The 24,346-nt window shown below is 51.4% G+C and overlaps 1 protein-coding gene across 14 annotated transcripts in view; it reads left to right on the forward strand.

Annotated features, from left to right (window-relative positions):
* The window catches only part of LOC105469740 (actin, aortic smooth muscle-like), a 40,621-nt gene that overhangs the window by 10,175 nt on the left and 6,100 nt on the right, over window positions 1–24,346 (forward strand). For 11 of the 14 annotated variants that reach the window (XM_071074104.1, XM_071074099.1, XM_071074107.1 and 8 more), the window contains 8 exons: window positions 6,174–6,300; window positions 11,491–11,619; window positions 15,070–15,180; window positions 18,196–18,280; window positions 19,581–19,742; window positions 21,990–22,178; window positions 23,551–23,655; window positions 24,159–24,340. In XM_071074104.1, coding sequence (XP_070930205.1) covers window positions 6,184–6,300; window positions 11,491–11,619; window positions 15,070–15,180; window positions 18,196–18,280; window positions 19,581–19,742; window positions 21,990–22,178; window positions 23,551–23,655; window positions 24,159–24,340 — 1,080 coding nt within the window. In that variant the 5' untranslated portion in view covers window positions 6,174–6,183. Of the gene's footprint in view, window positions 1–6,173; window positions 6,301–11,490; window positions 11,620–15,069; window positions 15,181–18,195; window positions 18,281–19,580; window positions 19,743–21,989; window positions 22,179–23,550; window positions 23,656–23,945; window positions 24,056–24,158; window positions 24,341–24,346 lie in introns of those variants that run through there. The other 3 variants (XM_071074111.1, XM_011721231.2, XM_071074110.1) reach the window with 3 other exon arrangements.

A 24,346-nucleotide genomic window follows, 5' to 3' on the forward strand; every position in this document is an offset into this window, starting at 1 on the left:
ACAATTGAAAAATTATTAATGACTTTTTAATGTAAAAATAAATTCTGGGCCAGGTGCAGTGGCTCATGCCTGTAATCCCAGCACTTTGGGAGGCCAAGGCAGGTGGATCACCTGAGGTCAGGAGTTCAAGACCAGGTTGGCCAACGTGGTGAAACCCTGTCTCTACTAAAAATACAAAAATTAGCTGGGCGTGGTGGTGCATGCCCATAATCCCAGCTACTCAGGAAGCTGAGGCAGGAGAATTGCTTGAACCCAGGAGGTGGAGGTTGCAGTGAGGTGAGATGGCACCATTGCACTCTGGACTGGGTGACAAGAGCGAAACTCAATCTCGGATAAATAAATAAATAAATTCCATATAATATCTGGCTTCCCAGGGAGACCAGCATGCCCATGGGGAAAGAAATTTGTCTGAATCCTCCTCACTGTCTCCTCACTCTAGAACAGCACCGTGCCCCTGGGAGGCAGTTGGTAAATATTTGCCGAATTAATACTAATAACCCTCTGAGTGAATCTACCTTAAGCTAAATATACAAGAGCATTTTCAGAGGATAATCGTGTAGCTCTAATTTTCAATGATTTTCTGGGCATTCCATCCAATGAAGCTCTAATGCCCAGGACCAAGGAAGCCCAATTTCTAAAAATTGGTCAGGACTGTCTTGGTTGCAAGTGACAGAAACCCAACTCAGACCCATTTGGCAGGAAAACATTCTGTTGGCTCCCTGCGCTAAACAGTGCAGGGCAGGCTGAGGTTTGTGCTCCAATGATATCGTAAAAATTCTGTTCCTCATGTCTCTCCTTTGCTTCCTGCGGACTGACTTCCTCCTCAGGGAAGCTCTGGTTGTGGGGCTGCAAGGCAGCTGCAGGGCAACTCCAGGCTCACTTCAGGTTCTCCCAGATCCTGAATCCAAGGGAAGAGAGTATCCTTCCTGAGAATTGACCAAGATCCCAGGAAGAAACCATGGCTGGCATCACATGCCCACCCTGGTCAAGGGTAGCCGTCACAAATCAACGCAAACTTTGACCTAAGACAATTGAAATGTATTCTGACAGTTTGGAGGTCAGAACTCTGAAATGGGTTTCACTGGGCCAAAATCAAGGTGTCTGCAGGGCCATTTTACCTCTGGGGGGCTCTAGGAACTGGGAGAACCTATTTCTTTGCTCTTTCTAGCTCCTGGAGGTGCTTACATGCCTTGACTCGCTGCCACTTCTCCGTCTTCCAAGCCAGGAGTGTATAATCTTCCAATCTCTCTGACTCTGACCTCCCGCTTCCTCTTATAAGGACCCTCGTGATTATCTGGTGTGCAGCCAGATGATCCAGGGCAATCTCCTCATCTCAAGATCTATAACTTAACTATACCTGCAAAGTCCCTTTTGCCATGGAAGGTCACATATACACAGGTTCTGGACACTAGGATGTGGCAGGAGGACAGGGACCATTATTTAGCCAACTGCAGTAGCCAAGGAGTGGAATAATCTTAATGGTCAGCATGGGTCCTGTGAGCCCTCAGGGCCCACCTCATCCAAATCTTAAGACTGGAGCAGGATTAGAGTGGAAAGAGACGTAGAGACTCTAGGAGGCTGCTGGGCCAGCTTCCAGAAGCCCCAACTAGGTCAAGAGGCCATGACATCTACTAGGCACCTCATAGTGGCATCATGCAGAGCAATGACACAGAGGGACCCTGCCTGGACTATGGGTGGGCTCCACCTCTTACCTCTCTGCACCTGTTTGTCACCAGTTCTCTCCCTGGTATTAGTTATGTGCCCAGGACAGCACCTAAAACAGGGCAATGCCTTCTTTCCCTTCCTTTTGCATGTCAGTGATGTGAACCAACAGTTTCTTTTCTCAGTGGTTGAACAGTATTTTCTGGTTTCTTTTTCTTTCTTTCTTTCTTTTTTTTTAGAGACAGGGTTTTGCTCTGTTGCCCAGGCTGGAGTGCAGTGGTGCGATGTTGGCTCACAGCAGCCTCGAACTGTGCTCGAGCAATCCTCCTGCCTCTGCCTCTCAAGTAGCTGGGACTACAGATGTGTGCCACCACCATGCCTGACTAATTTTTAAATTTTTTGTAGACATGGGGTCTTTCTATGTTGCCCAGGCTGGTTTCGAACTCCTGGGCTCAGGGAATCCTCCTGCCTTGGCCTCCTGAAGTGCTAGAATTATAGGTGTGAGCCACTGCAGCTGGCCTCTCCCAATTTCTGTTATGCTTTCTTCAGATTTTCACTTCTGTGCATTGATAGTCAATATGTGGATTCACAAGTAAGTTTCAGAGCAATGAGGATTTGGAGTAAAGTAGAAACATGCTGCTTGGTTGGCCACATCATTCTGGGGCAAGCTCAGGGATTCAGCCCGTTGGAGGCAAAAGCCTTCCCTGCGCTGAACCAGTTTTTATTCCACTCAACACACCCCAGGTGAAAATATTTTGGCTCAGGAGAGCAGTGCAATTACTCATGGCCTCATTTCCCTCCTTCTGTGGGAGTGGAAGCCAACATCAGATGATTTAAAACAAAGCAAAGGAAAAACCACGTTTTTGACATCAGGGCTAATTTCCCTGAATGTAAATGCTATTGTACCAAAGAAAAAATGAAAACAGCTTGACCAGCCCTGGAATTAATTTATTTCTGTGTCCCAAATGCATAGCACTTGGCAGAAAGAGCAAGGTATTTGGATGTCTGCTCCCACAGTGGCTATTTGCTGATTTATGTGGGGGAAATGCCTTGCATATCAAGACAATCCATCATCATCGTCATCGTCACTGTCATTGTTATTATCATCATTATCAGTGTCATCATCATTGTCATCATTGTCATTATCATCATCAATGTCATCATTGTCATCATTGTCATTGTCATCATTCTCAATGTCATCATTGTCATCATCATTGTCATAGTCATCATCATAATTGTCATTGTTATTTTCTTTTTCTTTTTTTTTTTTTTTTTTGAGACGGAGTCTCGCTCTGTCGCCCAGGCTGGAGTGCAGTGGCGCGATCTCGGCTCACTGCAAGCTCCGCCTCCCGGGTTCACGCCATGCTTCTGCCTCAGCCTCCCGAGTAGCTGGGACTACAGGCGCCCGCCAACTCACCCGGCTAGTTTTTTGTATTTTTTAGTAGAGACGGGGTTTCACTGTGTTAGCCAGGATGGTCTCGATCTCCTGACCTCGTGATCCACCCGTCTCGGCCTCCCAAAGTGCTGGGATTACAGGCTTGAGCCACCGCGCCTGGCCCATAATTGTCATTGTTATTTTCATCATCATTGTCATTGTTGTCATTACTGTTATTGACATCATCATTGTTATTGTCATCATTGTCAATGTCATCATCACCATCATTGTCATAGTCATCATTGTCATTGTTATCATTTTTTCATCATCATCATTGTCATTGCTGTCATTACTGTTATCATCATTGACATCATCATCATTGTTGTCATCACTGTCAATGTCATCATCATCATTGTCATAGTCATCATCATCATTGTCATCATTGTCATTATGCCATCATCATCATCGCCATTGTTGTCATCATCATTGTCATAGCCATCGTCATCATTGTCATCATCATCACTATCTATCATCAACGTCACTGAGGCCATCACACCTGTCACCGCAGTGAGGGTCAGGCCAGGAAATGCACCCAAGGGTTTCCTGTGCTGTCAAGTGCCCCTCATGTCTCAGGCTCTGTTGCAAATTAGAAAGTAAAAAGTCAAATTATTCTTATTTGCAGACCGTATGATCTTATATATAGAAAATCCTAAAGACGCTACCAAAAATCTTTTAGAATTGATGAATGAATTTAGTAAAGATAAAAAATTAACATATAAGATCAGTAGCGTTGCTATACATGAACAATGAAATAGCTAAAAGGGAAATCAAGAAGATAATGCCATTTATAATAGCTACAGAAAATGAAATACCTAGGAATACATTTAAGAAGTGACTGACAAAAAACTGAAGAGGAGAAAAACAAATGGAATGACATCCCATACTCATGGATCCAAAAATATTGTTAAAATGATCGTAGTACCTAAAGTAATCTACAGATTAAACACAACCCCTACCCAAAATACCAAGGACACTCTTCACTGAATTACAAAAATGTTTAACTTTGTACAGAACCAGAAAAAACTCTGAATAGCCAAAACAATCCTGAGCAAAAGCACAAAGCTGGCATTATAACACTTCAAAATATACTACAGAACTGTAGTAACCAAAGCCTCTTCCATCCCTGCATGTCGAGGATGAACAGAAATGAATAGGCAGCCGATGCCTGGCCTTCCAGAAGTAACAGGCTGGCTGCAGATACACAGTCAGCATGCAGACAGACGGGACACCAGCAGATATTCCAGAGAAGAAGGTTATGAAGCCCCCCACATGAGAGACCAGGTGGGTTCAAAAGCCATCCAGCCATATCAGCTGAGCATGCAGTACTCAGAGGGGGAGTGTGGGCCTGACGTGGAGACGTGGGACAGGGGCCTGCAGAGATGACGGCAGCTCCATGTGACGAGGGCGTGACGTGGCTGCGGCAAACTGACCGATGTTTCTGGACAGCAATTTGGCAAAATGTTTAAGGAGCCTTTAAAAATTCTTGCTCTTCCAACTAGTCATTCAAAGGAGGTGATGGAAAGGGGCTGATCCAAAATGCAGGAAAAAGAGGGATGACGAAGGAGATTATCCCAGGGTTGCTGATGGTGCCAAAAAAAAAAAAAAAAAATAGGACCTACAGGCTCCACAGAGGATTCATAGCAGGTGTGGCAGATGACATTAGAAGGAAAACATTTCCATCGAATACTCCATAACATGCAAATGGCTATAAGGTTCCACTGAAAAGTCTAGCACAAAACCACATATACTGTAATATATGTAGTGTGTATACCTTAGCAAGTTAGTGAGAGACGCCCTGGTGCCCCACTGAGTTGCACCTCATACAGCTGTTCACAGAGGCACTAGATGAAGGGAGACCCCTCTGTTTTCTGTGCCGACTATCAGGGTCGATAGCTGAATATTGACAAAGTTTACCTCTGATTAGCAGGATTTGGAAAGGGTTTTTTTCTTCACGGTTTTCTCTATTTTCCACAATGAGCCTGTATTCTTTCTTTATTGAAAAAAGATCCAAAAGTCACTTATAAAATGAAGAAAACATTTGTCATGACAAATATTTAGTCACAATGCAATATTCAAAAAAGAAAATGGACTCATTCATTTTTGAGGGTAGTCGATTTTTAAAAAACCTATACACTGCATAAAAGTAGGTTGAAAACAGGCTGGGCACCGTGACTCACGCCTGTAATCCTGGAACTTTGGAAGGCCGAGGTGGGCGGATCACCTGAGGTCAGGAGTTTGAGACCAGGCTGGTCAACATGGCGAAACCCTGTCTCTACTAAAAATACAAAAAATTGACCCAGTGTGGTGGCTCACACTTGTAATCCCAGCTACTCAGGAGGCTGAGGCAGGAGAATCCCTTAAACTTGAGAGGCAGAGGTTACAGTGAGCCAAGATCATGCCACTGCACTCCAGCCTGGGTGACAGAGTGAGACTTTGTCTAAGAAAAAGTAGGTTGAAAACAGAAATGCCAAAATATCAGAGGGGTGACCACGGGCGGGGACCTCAGGTGATTCTGATGTTCTGTATCTTTCTGCATGTTTTCTAAACTTGCAAAAACATGGAAAATGTTCTCTGGAAGCAAAGCAGAGGGACAGAATGGTTTCAACCAGGGCCGGAGGCCAGTGAAGCCTCCCGGATGAGGTGGCGTTGAAGCTGGAAGTCAGGCATCTGGCTGGGACCACAGCTTGCAGACCACCCAGGGCCCAGCTCCTCTTGGGGTCTCCCCTCCCACGAAGGGGAGAAGGGCTGCTTCAGAGAAGTGGCTGCGAAACAGGTGTCAGAATTTGCTAGAAACAGGTGGAGGCCAAAGCCTTAATGCAGGACCCTCCTAATCCTCCCTTCTCCAGGGCAGCCATGTGCAAATGGTCATCGGAAAGGATCCCCTTCCAGCAAACTGCACACAGCATCCTGGAAGTGGCTCTTGCCCGCCCAGGGCCCAGCTCTGGGTGTGGGGGGCCACCCACACTGCCGTGGGCCCCCAGGCGCTATGAACCCTGATCCTAACGCCCAGCACAGCGCCTGCCCCAGGGACCAGTGCCATGCAGTGGCGTGGGTAACCGTGTGTTCTCTTCCACAGCCTCACCGCCATGGACAGCGTGCCCCTCATCTGTGACTACGGCTCTGGCTTCAGCAAGGTGGGATTTGCAGGAATGGAAAGCCCAATGGGCGTGTTCCCCACTGTCCTCGGGAAACTTCGGCACGATGTGAGTGATGTCGGGGTCTCCTCCCTGTGGGGTGCTGCTCATCCAGAGGTGGCCTGCTGGCCCGGTCAGTCCCATCGCCTCTCCCACAGGGTGACCAAGGCAATCCCCTGAGCAGGGCGTGGTGGGCGCGAACGTGCCTCCACGAATCCAAGTTGGGAGCACCAGGCTTGGTACCACACAGATGGCCGGGCCACCTAGAGTCTCTGCCTCAGCCGGTCCGGGGTTGGGGATGGGGTGGGAAAGGCCTTGCCCCTCTCACGACTCCCAGCATGCGGCCCGCTCTGAGAACCACAGGCTTAGAGGGAGCAGTGATGTGTAAATCAGTAAAGTGGACACGTTGTGAAAAGTCAGTCTTACTGCCCGTCTCCCATCTCTGGCTCTTCCCACCTTCGGAGAGGTATGGACGCAGGGAAGGAGCAATTCGCCTTTAGGATAAATGGGAGTCCATTAGGGTGAGCGGCAACGGACACTCAGCCTCTGTGACAGGAAGGCAGTAGGAGGGAGGGTGGGGACCGGGGCACAGGCCCTCCAAGAGGTCCGTCTCTGACATGCCAGCAAGTGGACCCCACATTGCCAGATCTTCCTGCGTTTCAAGGGAATTTAGAAACGCAGGCGTTTCTATTGTGGTAAAGTATACACAATGTAAAGATGTGTTAACTGTACAGTTCAGTGGCATCAAGAACATTCACCACCATCTATCTCCAGAACGTTCTCATCCTCCCAAACAGAAGCTCTGGCCCCATTAAAAACCAGCTGCTCATCCCCTGCCCTGGACAACACAGTCGCATCGTAAACGAAACTCGGCGAGTGGGCCTGGGCCCGGCCACATTCCTGGTAAACGAGACTCGGCGAGCGGGCCTGAGCCCGGCCACATTCCCGGTAAACGAAACGGCGAGCGGGCCTGAGCCTGGCCACATTCCCGGTAGGGAGGGAGATGCCCCTTCTCCCCGAAGAGGAACCACCTGCTCCGAGAGGTGACTTCTCGAATCCACGTGGTGACAAAGTGGTGGTGACAAGACCCCCAGTGCACCTGCGTTCCCAGCCCATGCTCTGGATCGTGGAGCTCATCCTCCGGAAGTTCCAGTCATCCGTGGCAGGGAGCAGCGTCGTGACACGGAAGATCTCAGGTGTCACAGGACCTCATGGCGATCACTCTTGTGTTTTGCAGTGCTTGGAGCAAATTATTGGCAATGTTTCTAATTATCCAAGATACACTGGCTCCCAGAGCTGTGACAGAGGAGAAAATCCCGTCTCCCTCTCTAAGAGGATGAAATGCACATGGCTCCTGGGAACCAGTGGATTTCCTCCTCGCTGTCCAAGTGGCAGGCATCATAGCAGGGACCGCCCTGGCAAATCGCAGGCGCCTGCACTCGAGCTAGACAACCAGCTTACCGCTTGGAGATTGTGGTGCTCAGTGGTTAACAGCTGGGGCTGCAGGGCCGGGGAGACTGAGGCTCCAATCTCAGTCCTGTCCTCAGCACATGCATGACTCAGGGCAAGGGTGCTGCTGTGGCAGAGGTATCTCTTTTACATAATATGATTGTCCTCATAGATGTATCTCATAGATTCAGCCTGAAGGTTAAGTGAGATGAGTGAATGCATGTTTGGTGCAGTTTCTGGCCCATGGGGAAGATTTAGCAATGACAACGATGGCAGTGATGATAATAATGACTAGCATATTCGTGTATTTGCTTAGAACAACAGAAATGTAGCCAGGCACAGTGGGTCACGCCTGTAATCCCAGCACTTTGGGAGGCTGAGGTGGGTGGATCACCTGAGGTCAGGAGTTTGAGACCAGCCTGGCCAACATGGCAAAACCCTGTCTCTACTAAAAATATAAAAATTAGCTGGGTGTGGTGGTGTGCACCTGTAATTCCAGCTACTCTGGAGGCTGAGGCAGGAGAATTGCTTGAACCTGGGAGGCAGAGGCTGCAGTGAGCTGAGATCACACCACTGCACTCCAGCCTGGGTGGCAGAGTGAGAATTCATCTAAAAAAAAAAAAAAAGAAAGAAAAACAGAAATATATTTTCTTATAGTTCTGGGACCTGGAGTCTGAAAGCAAGGTGTCAGTAGGGCTGGCTTCCTCCCAAGGCTGTAGCGGGGGGATCTTTCCTGCCTCTTCCAGCTCCTGGGGGCTCCAGGCATCCCTTTGCTGCCTCTGTCTTCACATGGCCTCCTTCTCTTTTTCCTTTTCTGTCTCAAATCTCCTCCTGCCTCTCTCTTAGAAGGACACTTGTCATTGGATCTGGGGCCCATCCAGGTAATCCAAGGTGATGCTCATCTTGAGATTCTTAACTATCACTTCTGCAAAGACATTTTATCCAGATAAGGTCACCTGAGACTCCAGGTGGACATAATGGTGGCGGGGGCCGGGGGGCATCATTCAACCCACTGCAGTTACAATGTGGAATTTCATCTCAGCTCTCAGCCCCTGCTCCAGGGAAGGGGCCTTATCCTTGGAGTATGATTGACTTAGAGGGGGTGCATTAGGGAGCGTCTGCTGAGAGCGAGGCTCTCCCCTCTGAATCCACCCCAGCTAGGCTGTAGGCACAGTCATTGTCTCCCATCACCCCCAGATGAGACTGTCCTAGTTGCAGGAAAACAGGCTCAGGGATCCCACTGATTCTATGTTGTGGTGAGTTATATAATTATTTCATTATATGTTACAATGTAATAATAGTAGAAATAAAGCACACAATAAATGTAATACACTTGAATCATCCCAGAACCATCCCCTGCCCTGCTCAGTGCAAAAATTGTCTTCCATGAAACTGGTCCCTGGTGCCAAAAAGGTTGGGGAACGCTGACCTAGATGGCGAAACACAAGATCACAGCAAGAGGAAAATTCTTCGCCAAAACAGAATGAGTGACCAAGATGAATTATGGAGCAGCAGACTCTTCCGCGGAACCACAGCAGATTGGCTCTTGATCTGGATTTATTTTCACGGGCAGATGGGAGTAAGTTTCTATCTCTGAGAGAGGTCACCTTTTGTCCTAGATGTAAGCTCCATGGCCCTTCCCACAAGCTCGACGCAGTGCCCTTAACTCCCAAGTCAAGAAGTCACAGCCACGGAGACCCAGGGTGTCCCTCGGGGCTCCCCCAACCCCACACCCCTTCCAGGGCTTGAGTCTGGCAGCCAAGACGGCAGTGAGACCCCTCCTAGGAGGACTTGTGAGAACAGAGAGGCAGGATGAAGGCGTTGCCCAAAGTCATTGGGTCCCTTCTGAGTAGAGCAGCCGCTCTGACCCACAGGCCTCCTGACGAAAGGACACCAGGCCCAGCACTGTCCATCTTTTTATTTCAAACAGCAACTTTGAACCGGAAAAAACATTGTTCCTTCTGCACACCCATGACTTTGTCCACCACCCACCCACCGCACTTAGATGTGGTTGCTGAGAAACGTTCGAGGAGGTGGCCGCAGTGACAGTCCCTCCTACCATGAAGCCAGCTTATGAAACGCATTCCTGCTGGTGGGCTTAATCGACTTGATCCTCCAGCAGCGCCATGGCGAGGTGTGAGGAAGAGAGGTCATTGTTCCCATTGGACAGAGAAGAAGTTGGAGGCTCAGAGAAGGAGATAGAGGCTCAGAGAAGGAGATGGAGGCTCAGAGAAGGAGATGGAGGCTCCGAGAAGGAGATAGAGGCTTAGAGAAGGAGATAGAGGCTCAGAGGAGGAGATGGAGGCTTAGAGAAGGAGATAGAGGCTCAGAGAAGGAAATGGAGGCTCCAAGAAGGAGATGGAGGCTCAGAGAAGAAGATGGAGGCTCAGAGAAGGAGGTAGAGGCTCAGAGAAGGAGATGGAGGCTCAGAGAAGAAGATGGAGGCTCAGAGAAGGAGATGGAGGCTCTGAGAAGAAGAGGGAGGCTCAGAGAAGGAAATGGAGGCTCAGAGAAGGAGATGGAGGCTCCGAGAAGATGGAGGCTCAGAGAAGGGACACAACTTTCCCCAGGTCTCATAGCTGGTGATTCTCATCCCAAGTCCAAACCTCTTCTGCGGAAGAGACAAACTCCTAAGATAGAAAAGCTCTGTGCAGGTGAGCTGTGGCAGCCTGGAGAGGGGGCCTCACTCTGAAATCACTGCTCCATTGCATCTCTGCACCATTGCACTCTTGCACCCGGCATCATGGCACCACTGACCCACTGCACCATGGCATGGTTCCACCGCATGTACCATTGCACCGTGGCACCATGAGGTCATTGCAGCATGGCACCATTATGTCACTGTGGCACAGCACCATTGCACTAAGGCCATCCTTCCTACTTGCTGCTCCCAGCCAACAACGGAGGATGGCAGTGACACCAAGGCAAGTCAAGCCCATTTCTGGGAAACCCAGCACTCCTGTGATAAATGAGCCTGGCTCAAGGACTCTCCAACAACCTTGCAAAGCCTTCCCTTAGACACCATGGTGGCTAAGGTCACCCACCCAATCTGCTTCCCTGTTTCCTGCACCCAGGCTCAGACTTGGACAGCAGCCTGTTGTCTTGTCGATCTTCATCCTGCTCTCACCCCACTGTCCCCCTTGTGTGCGCATTCCCTAATCACATCCTTGCACCTTTCATTCCATCCTGGTGTCTGTTTCTCAGTGGACCCAGATGAACACATGGGCCATCAAGTAAAATCACCTCTGAATGATGGAATGGATAGCTTAATCTGCCATGAAAGTAGCCAGGTTTATCTTCCTAAAAAATAACAGCAGTTGAATTACATCACAGACCCTTTCCCGGTCAACCTTCCAAAGCAAATATGGAAGCAGTGACGATCCCTCCTACCATGATGTCAGCTTATGAAATGCATTCCTGCCAGTGGGCTTCATCGACTTCACCCTCCAGCAGTACTGTGGCATTCCTGGTGCATCTCCCCACACCTCTCCTTCCTCAGCAGCCTCTCTCCTTGCTGTCCCCAGTTTCCTCATCTACAAATTGGACAGGATGAAGTTCCTAGGAACGACTCCCCGGGTGCACTCTTACCTTGCAGGTACTTTGCTAAAACCTCTTAGCGGCCATTTCTGAAACAGCTGACAGGGCTTGGGGAGGTCGTGGATGCCGGTGCTATGACTTGGAGTCTCCCACGAAGGCCACTGTGGCCTCCCAGCCGCGGCTCACTGGGTCTCCACAAACGAAAGCCAGCTGCAGGGGAGTCCAACCCCAGTCACCCCTAGAAGCTGACCTGTCCTTGCCTATGTCTTTCAGAACGTATTGGTGGGGATGGAAGAGGAAGACTGGTTCATTGGAGAGGAGGTTCAGAAAAATCGAGGGAAACTCATCCTGCAATATCCCATTTCTCGAGCAACGATGACCAACTGGGACAACATGGAGAAGGTGGGCACAGCTTCTGCCAGGCAGGACGTGTTCATAGGCCTCCCTTGTCATGTCCAGCTATGAGACGGGGGTGCAGGCCTTCCTGACCCAGACTCTGCTCTGAGGGCTGAGGGGGATGATGGATAAAAAGTCCTCAGTCCTGGCTGGGCGCGATGGCTCGTGGCTGTAATCCCAGCACTTTAGGAGGCCGAGGCAGGTGGACCGCTTGAGTGCAGGAGTTTGAGTCCAACCTGGGAAACAGAGTGAGAACTCATGTCTGCAAAAAATTAAAAAATAATCTGGCTGTGGTGGTGTGCCACTGTGATCCCAGCTACTGGGGAGGCTGAGGTGGGAGGATTGCTCGAGCCTGGGAGGTGGAGGCTGCAGTGAGCTGTGACTACACCCCTGTGCTCCAGCCTGGGCGATGGAAGAAGACCCTGTCTCAAAGCAGACAGACAGAAAGCAAAAGAGTCTTCAGTCCCAACAGTAAAGAGTGGTAAGTATGGTGAACTTGCAGCTCCCTCACTTAGTAACAGGTTCTGGCTAGGGCCTCCATGTGCATTTGGACAGGCCGTGTACTGCCTTAGAGGATGTACCTGTTAGTTACTGTGTCCCTGTTCCAGCCACAGACAAGGCAGCTTCAACAGCAGGAATTCATTGCCTCACCATCCTGGAGGCTGGAAGTCTAAGGTCAAGGCGTGGGCCAAGCTGGTTCCTTGCAGGGCCGTGCATGTCCTGGGCCTCCCCACTGGTGACTGTCAGTCTTTGGCTCACAGATGTGTCACCCTGATGTCTGCCTTCAGGTTCACGTGGCGTTCTCCGTGTCTGTGTCCACATTTCCTCCTTCCTGTGGGATTGGGGACCCACCCTCCTCTTAACTGATGGCATCTGCAACAACCTTGTTTCCAAATAAGGTCCCATTCAGACATACGGGGGCTAAGACTTCAAACTATGAGTTTTGGTGTGACACAGTTCAACTCATCACAATGTTCTAATGCTGCCTTCACACATTTAGCCCCAAATGTGGAGTCTCAAAATGCCAACGGTCATCTCTCTCAGTTTTGTGGGCAGGAATCTGGGAGTGACTCCTCAGGCTGGTTCGGGCTCGGGGTCTCAAGTGGCTGCCATAGCTCAGGGGCTGTGTCGGCTGCAGGCTTGACTGGGGCTGGAGGAGCCCCTTCCAAGGCGGCAGTATCAGGTGGCCGCAGGGTGCTTCCTCTGCACGGGGGTCACCCTCCAGGGCTGCTCGATGGCCTGCCAGCCTGGCGGTTGGTTTCCCCCATGGGGAACTATGGAAAAGGCCAAGGTAGAGGCACCAGGTCACTGTTACTTCTGCCACATTCTGTTGGTCACAGAAGCCAGTCCTGATTCCATGTGGGAAAGGTGTGCACAGGGCATGACTTCCAGGGGCTGAGGGCCTTGGGGCCATCTTGGTGGGGGCAGTGGGAGCACTGTTCACAAGTGTTTTCTCCTGCACAGCTGTGGCTGTGGCTCCCAGTGTGACAGGGAATGCAGAAACACGGGCCGTGTAGACAGGTCTTGGAGAGCACGGCTTCAGCTATGGGCCCCAGCGGCCCCCCACCCTCTGCTGCCTTGGGTGGGGCTTACCTGCCTGAGGGAGCCCAAGGCACTGACTTCTGTGTGGCTTCAGGGGTCCTGGCTCCTGGCTTCACCATCTTCCCTGAATTGCCAGTGTCACGCAGTGACCCTCTGCTGTGCCCACGCCTCCCACCTCCTCTCTCTCATCATCCCGCCCCATCTTCAGGAGACTCTTCCAAGCTCGTGTCTGGCTGTGTCCCTTCCCTGCCTCAGGCTGGTCATCTGCGGATGGGCCACACCTGCCGCTGATACCTGGCTCTTGCTCTTTCATAGGGATTGTGGCCTCATGCTTCCGGGTTCTGTGCCTGCCTGCAGGAGGCTGCCCCTCCACACTGTCCTCCCCCAGGGGCACGTCCCCGTACGGGGACGGGCAGCAGACTCACACCTGGTAACCAACCATGGTGTACTGAGCCCCTACTGTACCGGATATGAGGGGCTGAGCCTACTGTACCAGATGTGAGGGGCTGAGCCTACTGTACTGGATGTGAGGGGCTGAGCCTACTGTACTGGATGTGAGGGGCTGGACCTACTGTACCGGATGTGAGGGGCTGAGCCTACTGTACCGGATATGAGGGGCTGAGCCTACTGTACCGGATGTGAGGGGCTGAACTGTGTCCCCAACGTTTACATGTGAAACGCTAGCCTCCGATGCCTCGGAGTGTGACCGTGCTTGGAGATAGCAGCTTTAAAGCGGCAGCTAGGTTAAGAAGAGATCATTAGGGTGGGCTCTAATCCAATGTAAGTGAGGCCTTATCAGAAGAGGAGGTTAGATGCAGACACACAGCGGGGGACCCTGTGAGGACGCGACCAGGAGAAGACAGTGCCTGCTGCAAGCCGAGGAGCGAGGCCTGGGGAGGAACCCGCCCTGCAGCGCCTTCATCTGGGACTCCAGCCTCCAGCATGGGAGAGAGTGAGTGTCTGCGGTGTGAGGCACGCCGTCTCTGGAGCTTTGTGATGGCAACTGTGGGACATGAATGCTCCAGGCTTCTCGGCGAGGTCACGATTTCACTGTTACACTCCTCTGTGAGGCAGGGAACATTTCCTGTTTGGAGCATGAGGAATGAGGTTCACAGAGTCAGGTCGCTTGTCCAGGGCTGGCCTGGTGTGTGGTGGAGCTTCCGTGCATGCTGGGCTCACACCTGCACTCTCTCCCCGTGCGGCATCCACCCATCTGAGTCCCAGTCTGTGTCACACCCTTGAAGTCCTGGTGGTGGTATCTGTCCTCATTAGACCACATGATGCTGTAGCCAATCTCCGGGCCTCACTGGTCTCAGCCCCACGTCCTAGCCCCAGGCCCGGTGACTGAGCAGAGGTTCTGCGTCTTGCTGAAGCTGCCTCCCTGCTCCTCCCTCAGATCAGGTTGACCTCGTGTCACTCAGCCGTCACGAGTGCTATTTAAAATGCTGCTTTGACGGCCGGGCGCAGTGGCTCACACCTGTAATCCCAGCACTTTGGGAGGCCGAGGTGGGTGGATCACCTGAGGTCAGGAGCTCAAGACCAGCCTGGCCAACATGGCAAAACTCTGTCTCTACCGTAAACACAACAATTAGCCGGGCGTGGTGGTGGGCGCCTGTAGTCCCAGCTACTCGGGAGGCTGAGGCAGGAGAATCACTGCAACCTGGGAGGTGGAGGTTGCAGTGAGCCTAGATTGCACCACTGCACTCCAGCCTGGACGACAGAGCAAGACACTGTCTCAAAAAATAGAAATAATAAAAATAAAACACTGCTTTGTCAAACAAATAACATAACATAAAATAACATAAAATAACAGAACATGAAGCCCTGCCCGGTCCTGCAGCCGTGCCCTGCTCCGTTTGCAGAAGCCTGGCCTTGGCCCCAGGAAGCCGCTGACTGCATCTTGTCTCCTCCTAGATTTGGCATCACTCCTTCTACCAGGTGCTCCACGTCGCCCCAGAGCAGCACCCCGTGTTGGTGACGGAGCCGCCTTTGAACCCAACACCCAGCAAACAGAAAGTCACACAGGTACCGGGGTCAGTGGTGGTGAGGGCCTCGGCGGGGCCAGTGGTGGTGGGGGCCTGGGCGGGGCTGATGGCGGTGGGGGCCTCGGCGGGATCAGTGGTGGTGAGGGCCTCAGGGCGGGGTCAACATCTGGTCTCCCCCGAGCTGGGGGCAACCTCGGCCTCACCTGCCCCTTGCTTGGCAAGAGGAGGACGCTGGGCAGGAGACGCCCCCTCAACACTCATGCCAAGCACGCCGGCCTCCGCCAGGGCGCTGGCTAGGGGCCAGAAACTGCATACACGTGACTTCATGCAGGCCTTCCAACCAGCCATGGGGCAGTTGACCATCCTCCCCTTTGTATATATGAAGAGCCTGCGGCAGCAGGGAGCTTAAGCAGTTTGGCAAAGGTCATGCGGAGTGTCGCTGGTGGGCTTACCTAGACCCCGGTGGTCTCGCCCTGCAACTCCACTCTCAGCCACAGTTCATTTGTCCTATGTGCAGGTCTGATTCTGGTTTAAAACCTCCCAGGTCTCTTCTCTGAGCTTCCTCTTGGGCCTGCCCACCAGAGAGGAGGTGCTGGTGTGTGCTGACAGGGTGGCCCTGATGGGACTGGGCAGTGGGGCCTGGCAGGGGCCTGGGCTAGAGAAGAGAGGAAGGTGTGGCACTCTCCTTAAGGCCGGGGTGGGGGCTGCAGGGCCGCCACTGGCCACCATGCTCCCATCACATCATTAGCTGCTCCTAATGAGGACATCGGTGAGCTCATTAAGCGAGCAGCATGGTTCCACCACCTGGCCCAGAGTCCCTGGAGCCCAGCGGTTTCTCCCGAGGTGAGCCGTGACCCACGGACAGGGCTGGGGCTCGCGGCACCACCTGCTCGCTGCAGAGGCGCACGTGGCGGCCCAGAAACGGCAGCTCAATCTGTCACGGTGCAGGCATGAGCTGCTGCCTCATTTAAGCCAAAGCCCTGAGCAGACCCTTGAGTCCTCCTTAGCTTGTGGACAGGTGGATCACAAGAGTGGGCCACAGCTGGGCTGCATGGACGGGGTGCAGCAGGCTCCCACTTTCAGACTGTCGAGTGCCCATGAAGTGGTGGGGAGCTGGAGAAGGAGCGGGACAGCCCCCTCTGCAGGGGACATCTCGCTTCCCGGCGGGGGCGGCAGAATTCTCCGGAGACACAGAACAGTGGGATGATCGTAGGCATGGAGAGGGGTTCAGGATGAGGGCCTGGTTCACACAGTGACAGAGGCCGGCGAGTTCCAGGCTCTGCCGTTGGGAAGCTGGAGCCCCAGGAGGGCCCATGCTGTGGCTCCAGTCCGGAGGCTGGCGGGCTGTAGTCCCAGAAGAGCCAACGTTCACTCCCAGTCTGAAGGCAGGAAAGGGTTGGCGTCTGGGTGCAGGCAGTCAGGTCAGAGGGGCTACCTCTTACTCCGTCCTTTTGAGCAAATCAAGTCTGCAACTGATTGGATGAGACCCACCCACACCCAAGGAGGGCCGTCTGCTTTACGCAGCCCCTGATCCACGTGTTGGTCTCACTCAGACACACCCCACAGACACACACTGAAGAACACTTGGCCAAAGCCCAGGTGCCCTGCGGCCCAGTTCAGTTGGCCCGTGAGATGAGCCAGGGCTCCAGCTGTGGGTTTGGACTCCAGCCTGCCTCGGCGGCTTCCCACCCGCTGGGTGCACTGCCTGCCTTTCTGCCCTGGTCCTCTCCAAATTCACCCTCTAACTGTATCAGGGACCCAGCAGGAAGTCAAAGGTACACTCACGTGGGGCATATTTAGTGGGAGTGGCATAAAGGGATTATACACAAAGGTGAGCGTGAGTGTTAGAAAAAAGTCCCATGAGGGGCTGCAGTATCCGGGGGTGTCCCAGGGCAGCTGCTACCACACCTTTGCCTGAAAGAGCAGTGGATGGTTATCAGTTCCCAGGGAGGGCTGTCGCCCAGGCACTGTGGCCTTCAGAGGAGGGACCCAGCAGGGAGGGAGCTGGGACGTCAGCAAGCCCTTCTCCTCCCCTCCCTGGGTCTCCTTCTGGAGCCCTATGGGCAGAACCTGATGGGCGACCCGAGAAAGAGGAGCCCAGGGCAGACATCACGAGGAAGACGGGGGCTCCTGCAGGCCACAGGCAACCGCCAGCCCACCTGTGTGGGGCTTCTCCTCACTGCTGGCAAAGGGAATACTTCCACATCTGTGGGCTCTACTTTGACCTCTCCATCCTGCACCCAGCCCCAGCAGGCCTCAGAAAATCCCCACAAAGACAAAAGTTGGCCTTGGCTCCCACTGGTCTGCTGTGGGGCCATAAGGTTACAGAGCTCGCATGGTCCTCAGGATCCTTCCCTTTGGTCCACTTCCCATTTTACAGATGAGAAAACTGAGGCCTGGGACCAGCAAGTGATGGCATTTGCAAAATGCCCAGTGTACACTAAGCACTATGGCATGGGCGTTACGGGTGTTAACTCATGTTGTCCTCAGCACCATCCCCAGGGAGGTACCACTATTATCCTTCTGATGAAGAAACTGAGGCACAACGAGAAGCAGTCATCTCCCAAGGTCACACATGCTGGAAGAGCCAGGCCTAGAACCCAGGGGTCCTGATGCCAGACCAGGCCCTTCCCTGAACTCTGGGCTGCTCCCAGTGTCCACACCCCAGCACTTCACACCCTGGGGCCACTGTGCACCTGTCCTAATCCACCCTGAGCCAGATACCAGACATCAACGGACAGCCCCTATGCCCAGGAGCCCATCCGTAGGGAGTCCACCATCTAATGCAAGTCTCCCCACAGTCCTAAGAGATGTCTGGGATGGATGTGAGCCCATTTTACAGACTGGGAAACTGAGTGTCCTGGAGCTCATTGGAGCAAAGCTAGGATAAGGAGGAATGTGTTTCTGTGCCCGTGGTCTGGCTCTCTCTTGGGTGGTCCGGGGAAACAAGTGCCTCTTGCAGGTGGGACTCATGTTGCCTGAGTGGTTAAGGAGAAGCCCACCTCCTCCTCATCTGTGGGCCTGGCTGCCAGGGGTGGCTGATGTTTCTCCCTAGGTGCTGTTTGAGACTTTCAACATACCTGCCCTGTATTTAGCTAACCAAGGAGTCCTTTCTCTGTACGCCTCTGGCCAGACCTCTGGTGAGTGGCCCTGTGGGAGCCCCCCACACCCTCCCCATCCCTCTGGCTGAGACGCTCACCACTGTGCACAGCCCACTCTCCCTGACCGGTAATGAAAAACAAAGACCCACACAGCTCGCGCTCTCCAGCCCCTTTCATCCCTCCTGGTTAAACGATTCACTCCCAGGTTTTAACAGTTTGCTCACTTTTTTTTCTTAATAGCTTTCTTGAGGTGTAATTGATATACAATAAACTGCACATGTTTAAAGTTTTTTTAATTTGCTAAGTTTTGACACATGGGTCCAGTCTTGAAGCCTTCAGAACCAGATAATGAACGTATCTGTCACCCCAATCCCTTCCCTGGCACCGCACACTCTGCCCCTCCAGTCTGTCCCCAGACAGCCACCAGCTGCCTTGGGGTTTGCATTTTTTAGAATTTTGTGTGAATGGACCGGGAGGGCGGCACTCTTTTTTGGGATTCTTTTTTTTTTTTTTTTTTCCACGCAGCATAATTACTTGAAGATTTATCCTTGTGTGTGGGTTGAGAGTTCATGTCTTCCCATTGCTGGATAGTAGCCCATCATATGAATACATTGTACTTTATCCACTTGTGAATGAATGTTTGAGTAGTCAGTTTGGGGCTATTGTAAATAAAGCTGCTATGGGCCGGGCGCGGTGGCTCACGCCTGTAATCCCAGCACTTCGGGAGGCCGAGGCAGGTGGATCACGAGGTCAGGAGATCAAGACCATCCTGGCTAACACGGTGAAACCCCGTCTCTACTAAAAATACAAAAAATTAGCCGGGCGTGGTGGCGGGCGCCTGTAGTCCCAGCTACTCGGGAGGCTGAGGCAGGAGAATGGCGTGAACCCAGGAGGCGGAGCTTGCAGTGAGCCGAGATCGCACCACTGCACTCCAGCCTGGGCGACAGAGCGAGACTCTGTCTCAGGGAAAAAAAAAAAAAAAAAAAAAAAAAAAAAAGCTACTATTTGTGTACAGTACAAACACTGTACAAGTATTATTTGTCAATTAAAACAATAAAAGGAAAAAAATCCTGGTATAATTTTTCCTCTTTTACCTTTTGGACCACTACTGTGAAACCTGCCTATGTGGTGTCATAAGAAAACTTGTGGGCTGCTGTCCAAAACAACCAGTCCTTTTCTTCCTCCTTGGGCGCTTCCCTTTAGGGGAAGAATGCTGGCTCCTGAGAATCTTTGTCTTCTCCTCCATTGGCTCCCCTCTGCCTTCTTTCCCTGCAGATACAACAATTATAAGGGATGTCATTGGCCCTTCATTATGATGCCAGCATGTTCTCTTGTCTAGGCTTGACTGTTGAATCTGGAGAAGGAATGACACACTTTGTGCCCATCGCTGATGGCTGCCCTTTGCATCTGTCAACCTTCCAGCTGGACATAGCGGGCCAGGACCTAACCTTGCACCTCCTGCAACTGTTGAAAGACAATGGGCAATTATTGTTGGGCACAGGTAGGAAACTGCTATTCTTGGCTGGGTAAACTAGTCTCTGGGGTGTAATAGCCTTCTTTGCTAGCTCATCCTATGGCCCTCAGTATGTAAAGCCAAGACTTCATGACCATCATTGAAGTTCTAAAAAACAACCTTATCTATATTTAGGGACATTTAGTGGATTGATGATGATGATAAGGGCAATGATAATGATGATAATGATTATGGTGGTGGTGATGATGGTGATAGTGATGGTGATGATGGTGATGCTGATGATAGTGATGGTGATGGTCATATGATGATTGATGGTGATAATGGTGATGGTGGTGATGGTGATGATGGTGATGGTCATATAGTGATTGGTGGTGATGGCGATGATGATGGTGGTGATGATGGTGACGATGACGGTGATGGTGACGATGACGGTGACAGTAATGGTAACAATGATTGTGATGATGGTGGTGGTAGTAATGATGGTGATGATAGTTATGATTGACAGTTGTTATGATGATGGTGAGCTAAGCTTTATAGAGAATTTATCCTGTGCCAAGCACTGGGCCAAGTAAACATTTTACATGCATTTTCTCATTGCTTCTCACTGTAACCCCATGAGAGGGAACAATTATTTCCATTACAAGAGGATAATGCAGCTGGGTGCAATGTCTCATGTCTATAATCCCAGCAATTTGGGAGGCTGGGGTGGGAGGACCACTTGAGTCTAGGAGTTTGCGATCAGCCTGGGCAACATGGCAAGACCCAGTCTCTACACAAAAATTAAAAAATTAGCAGGGTGTGGTGATAAGCAACCTGTAGTCCCAGCTACTTAGGAGGCTGAGGCAAGAGGACTACTTCAACCCGGAAGTTAGAGGTTATAGTGAGCTATGATGGCACTACTGCATGCCAGCCTGAGTAACAGAGTAAAGCAACACCCTGTTTCTTAAAAAAAAAAAAAGGAAGAGGCTTAGGAAGGTTATTAGAAGATTTGCCCAACACTCCATAAATGATAAATGGCATAGCAGCTGGGATATGAACCCGAGGCTCCAGGCAAGGTGTCTGTCCCTCTCTACACCAGTTCCTGGACTGGATTCCCAGCCTGTATAACCTGCATGACACTCATTCCCAGTGAGCCTACAATCCTGCATCTCAGGGTCTTCCTTGCGGACCAAGAGGTCTGTGTCAAAAGTGATGCAAAGCATGGAACCCTAAAGAATAACAGCAGTTAGGGGGAAAGTGAGAAGGATTGCAGGGCAAAGTCATACCATGTTATTGACGCCTCACACTTGGTGAGCTCTTGGTGAGCATCGTTGCCTCTCGTCCTTCCAACAGTCCTGCGAGTGACCATTAATCCCATTCTTGCAGATAAGGAAAGGGAAGGTTTAAGAGGTTGATGAAGTTGCCTAAAGCCAGGCATTGGGTCAATGGCAGAGATGGGATTCTAAGCCAAATTTGCCTCACCAAAGCCCCAACTACATGAAGAAAGGAACAAATATTAGGAGAGTGCAGTATCCCAGGAGCTGAGGAAAGAGAAGGGAGTTATTAACAGCCTCAGCTGCTGAGGAAAAGAGGGCAGGAAAGAATCAAAGCGTGTTCTCAGGTTTTTGGACCTAGGAGTACAGAACAGACCCAGGCAAGAGCAGGTTAGGTGGAGCGAGTGAAGGTAGAAGGCAGACGTCAGGGGGCTGAAGAGCAAGTGACATTTCCAGGTGGGTGGTGCAGAGTTCCCCTGATCCAACTCAAAAGCAGTGATAGACAAAGCATAAAACCATAACACAAGAAGACGCAGCTGGGTTTAAAACCTGTCGTCCGCCATCCAAAAAGAGAAGGAATGTATGTAAGCTTCCAGATATTTCTGGGTGCGGACTTTGATCCACTGTGGGCAATTCTCCAGAGAAGAAGAGGGCAGCTGTGAGCAGGTGGCAGCTGGGGGATGGGGCACCAACAGCACCACTCATAGCAGTAGATAAGAAAGTTGGGTTTGGTTTTCCAGCTCCTCCCACCCTCTCCCAAACATACACCATATATAGAAGGGTCTCAACTTCTCAAAAGCTGAAATTTCCTAACCCCTTTCATCTTAGTTCAAGACATACCTATTCTACACTTCCACAAACTCAGGCTCAACACGCGGCACGAACAAGAGCACCTGGGGTGTGAGATGGAAATGGAAATGGCAGCTCCAGTGGTGCAGCCTCAACCTCACCAAAGGCGTTTCTGTGAACTCATCTCCTTTTCATGCCTTTTTCTGTTTGGCACTTTTCCTTTGTCCCACAGGGGATCGAGAGTACATCCGGGACATGAAGGAGAAATGCTGCTATGTGGCTTTGGACTTTGACAAGGAAAAGAAGAAAACCGATTCACCTTCCCACCATCAGAAATATCAGCTGCCTGACGGCCAAGAGATCACCGTTGGGCAGGAGAGCTTCTTCTGCCCCGAGGCGCTCTTCCAGACAAAACTCATAGGTGAATTGCTAAATGCAGTGTCATTTAGAAATTAGCCTGGACATGAGCAAGTGAGCACCCTGTAAGAAAGAAGGGGCCGGGCGTGGTGGCTCATGCCTGTAATCCCAGCACTTTGGGAAGCTGAGGTGGGTGGATCACCTGAGCTCAGGAGTTTGAGACAAGCCTGGTCAACATGGTGAAACCCCATCTCTACTGAAAATACAAAAATTAGCCAGGCAGCGTGGCGCATTGCCTGTAGTCCCAGCTACTCTGGAGGCTGAGGCAGGGGAATCGCTTGAACCTGGGAGGTGGGGGTTGCAGTGAGCTGAGATCACACCGCTGCACTCCAGCCTGGGTGACAGAGTGAGACTCCATCTGAAAAAAGAAAGAAAGAAAAGAAAGAAGGGAGGGAGGGAAGGTGGGAGGGAGGAAGGGAGGAAGGGAGGAAGGGAGGGAGGGAGGGAGGGAGGGAGGGAGGGAGGGAGGGAGGAAGGAAGGAAGGAAGGAAGGAAGGAAGGAAGGAAGGAAGGAAGGAAGGAAGGAAGGAAGGAAGGAAGGAAGGAAGGAACTAGGGCTGCCAGGAGGAAGTCTGGTTTGAGTAGCAAACAAGCACATTGTTTCAAAAGCTCCTCCGACTCCAGCTAACACAGTCTGCCTGTCACTTCGCTGACAATCGCATGTGTTATATCCTTAAATCTACCCCCAAATCTGCCTCTATAAAATTATCCCAATTTACAGAGAAGGAAACTCACCGAAGAGGCCTTCTCTTTAATAATGTACTATTTATATTCTGCCTACTCACAAAATAATCTGAAATATAAAAATCAAGACAATTTAAGACAGACATGTAATCACCCTGGATTTGGAGGGAGCTTTTTACAAATGTGGCTGATCTAGAGACTTTGAGTGAGCATGCTGCTGCCTAAATGCTCCGGCCAGTACATTTGTCCTGGTGGAACGGCAAAAACGATGGAGGGTGAAATCCCTACTGATGGGAAAGATGGAATCTCCCGGGTCGACATGGAAAAGCACGTGTTCCCCAGAGTCCAATTCTTCGTTACCTTCATAAAGGACAAAGGGGAATTAAAGGTGGGGAAGTAACCATTTCCCCAGGATGAGGACCCAGTGAGTACCTGGCACTTAGAATCCCCTGTAAGTTAGTTGGTTTGTCTCTGTGTTCCCCTGTTAGACTGTGCAGGGGATGGCGTGGTCACGTGCCCCACCAATGTGACGTGGAGAAGCAATTGAGATTCTTCACCCACCGTGGGGAGGTTCTCCCCGGGGTCTGGCTGGGTCCCCATGAACGGGAGCACCACCCCAGAACGGTGAAGCTAGCAGGGCCTTCCTGCCGGGCCCCTCTTAAATGCCCCCTGAGATTAATCTTTTTTCATAGGTCCAAGGTTATTCGGCAGCTTTTCCTCCCAGGCAAGGGACATGAGGCATGGACGGCACCACCTAGCCCTCCCAGGGGCTCACAATATTGAACAAAAAATATCAGGTTGGTGCAAAAATAATCGATTACATTTGCACCAACCTAGTAATACAGGGCACACATCTCTTCAGGGCGGTTCCCATTATATTTGAGTTTATTCATGTGGCCAAATGATGAGCCAAGAAAGGAGGGATCAGTGTCATTTCTCAAAGGCTGCCAGAAGGAGGATGCTGCCTCGACAGGAATCTTTTTATACACTTGATACCAGAGCGTTACATATTAATAACTGTCAGTAACAGTTGAATATAAATTCTCCTGGAGGAGAGCGGAGAATTGCTATGTATTTCCTCAACCAGGAGCAGCTGAGTCCTGTCGTCTGGCCGGGTGGCTCCCTGCATTCCCTGGTGGGAGTCCAGCTAAGCTAAGGTTTGCCGGCCACACTGGGAGCTAACTAAGGCTCAGGGAGGTTTCCAGCACCCAAGGCCTTCCGCTGGGAGGCAGGGGCCCAGGTGCACAGCTGCCGAGCCTCTGGCTTCCAACATTCTTTCTCCCTCTGCCTGTCCTGACAGGGAGAGACGCCCCTGGCATCCACACGATGGCCATCCAGAGCATCACTTCCTGCAGCGCCGACCTCCAGAACGTCCTCTTCGGCCACATGCTGCTGTCGGGAGGGACGGGCTCCTGCCCCGGCTTGAGATTCCGGATGCAGAGAGAAATATCTGAGCTGGTATCCCCTACAGTTCATGTGAAGGTGAGG

The sequence above is a fragment of the Macaca nemestrina genome, chromosome 12 (genome assembly GCF_043159975.1).
Source record: "Macaca nemestrina isolate mMacNem1 chromosome 12, mMacNem.hap1, whole genome shotgun sequence".
Taxonomy (NCBI): Eukaryota; Metazoa; Chordata; class Mammalia; order Primates; family Cercopithecidae; genus Macaca; species Macaca nemestrina.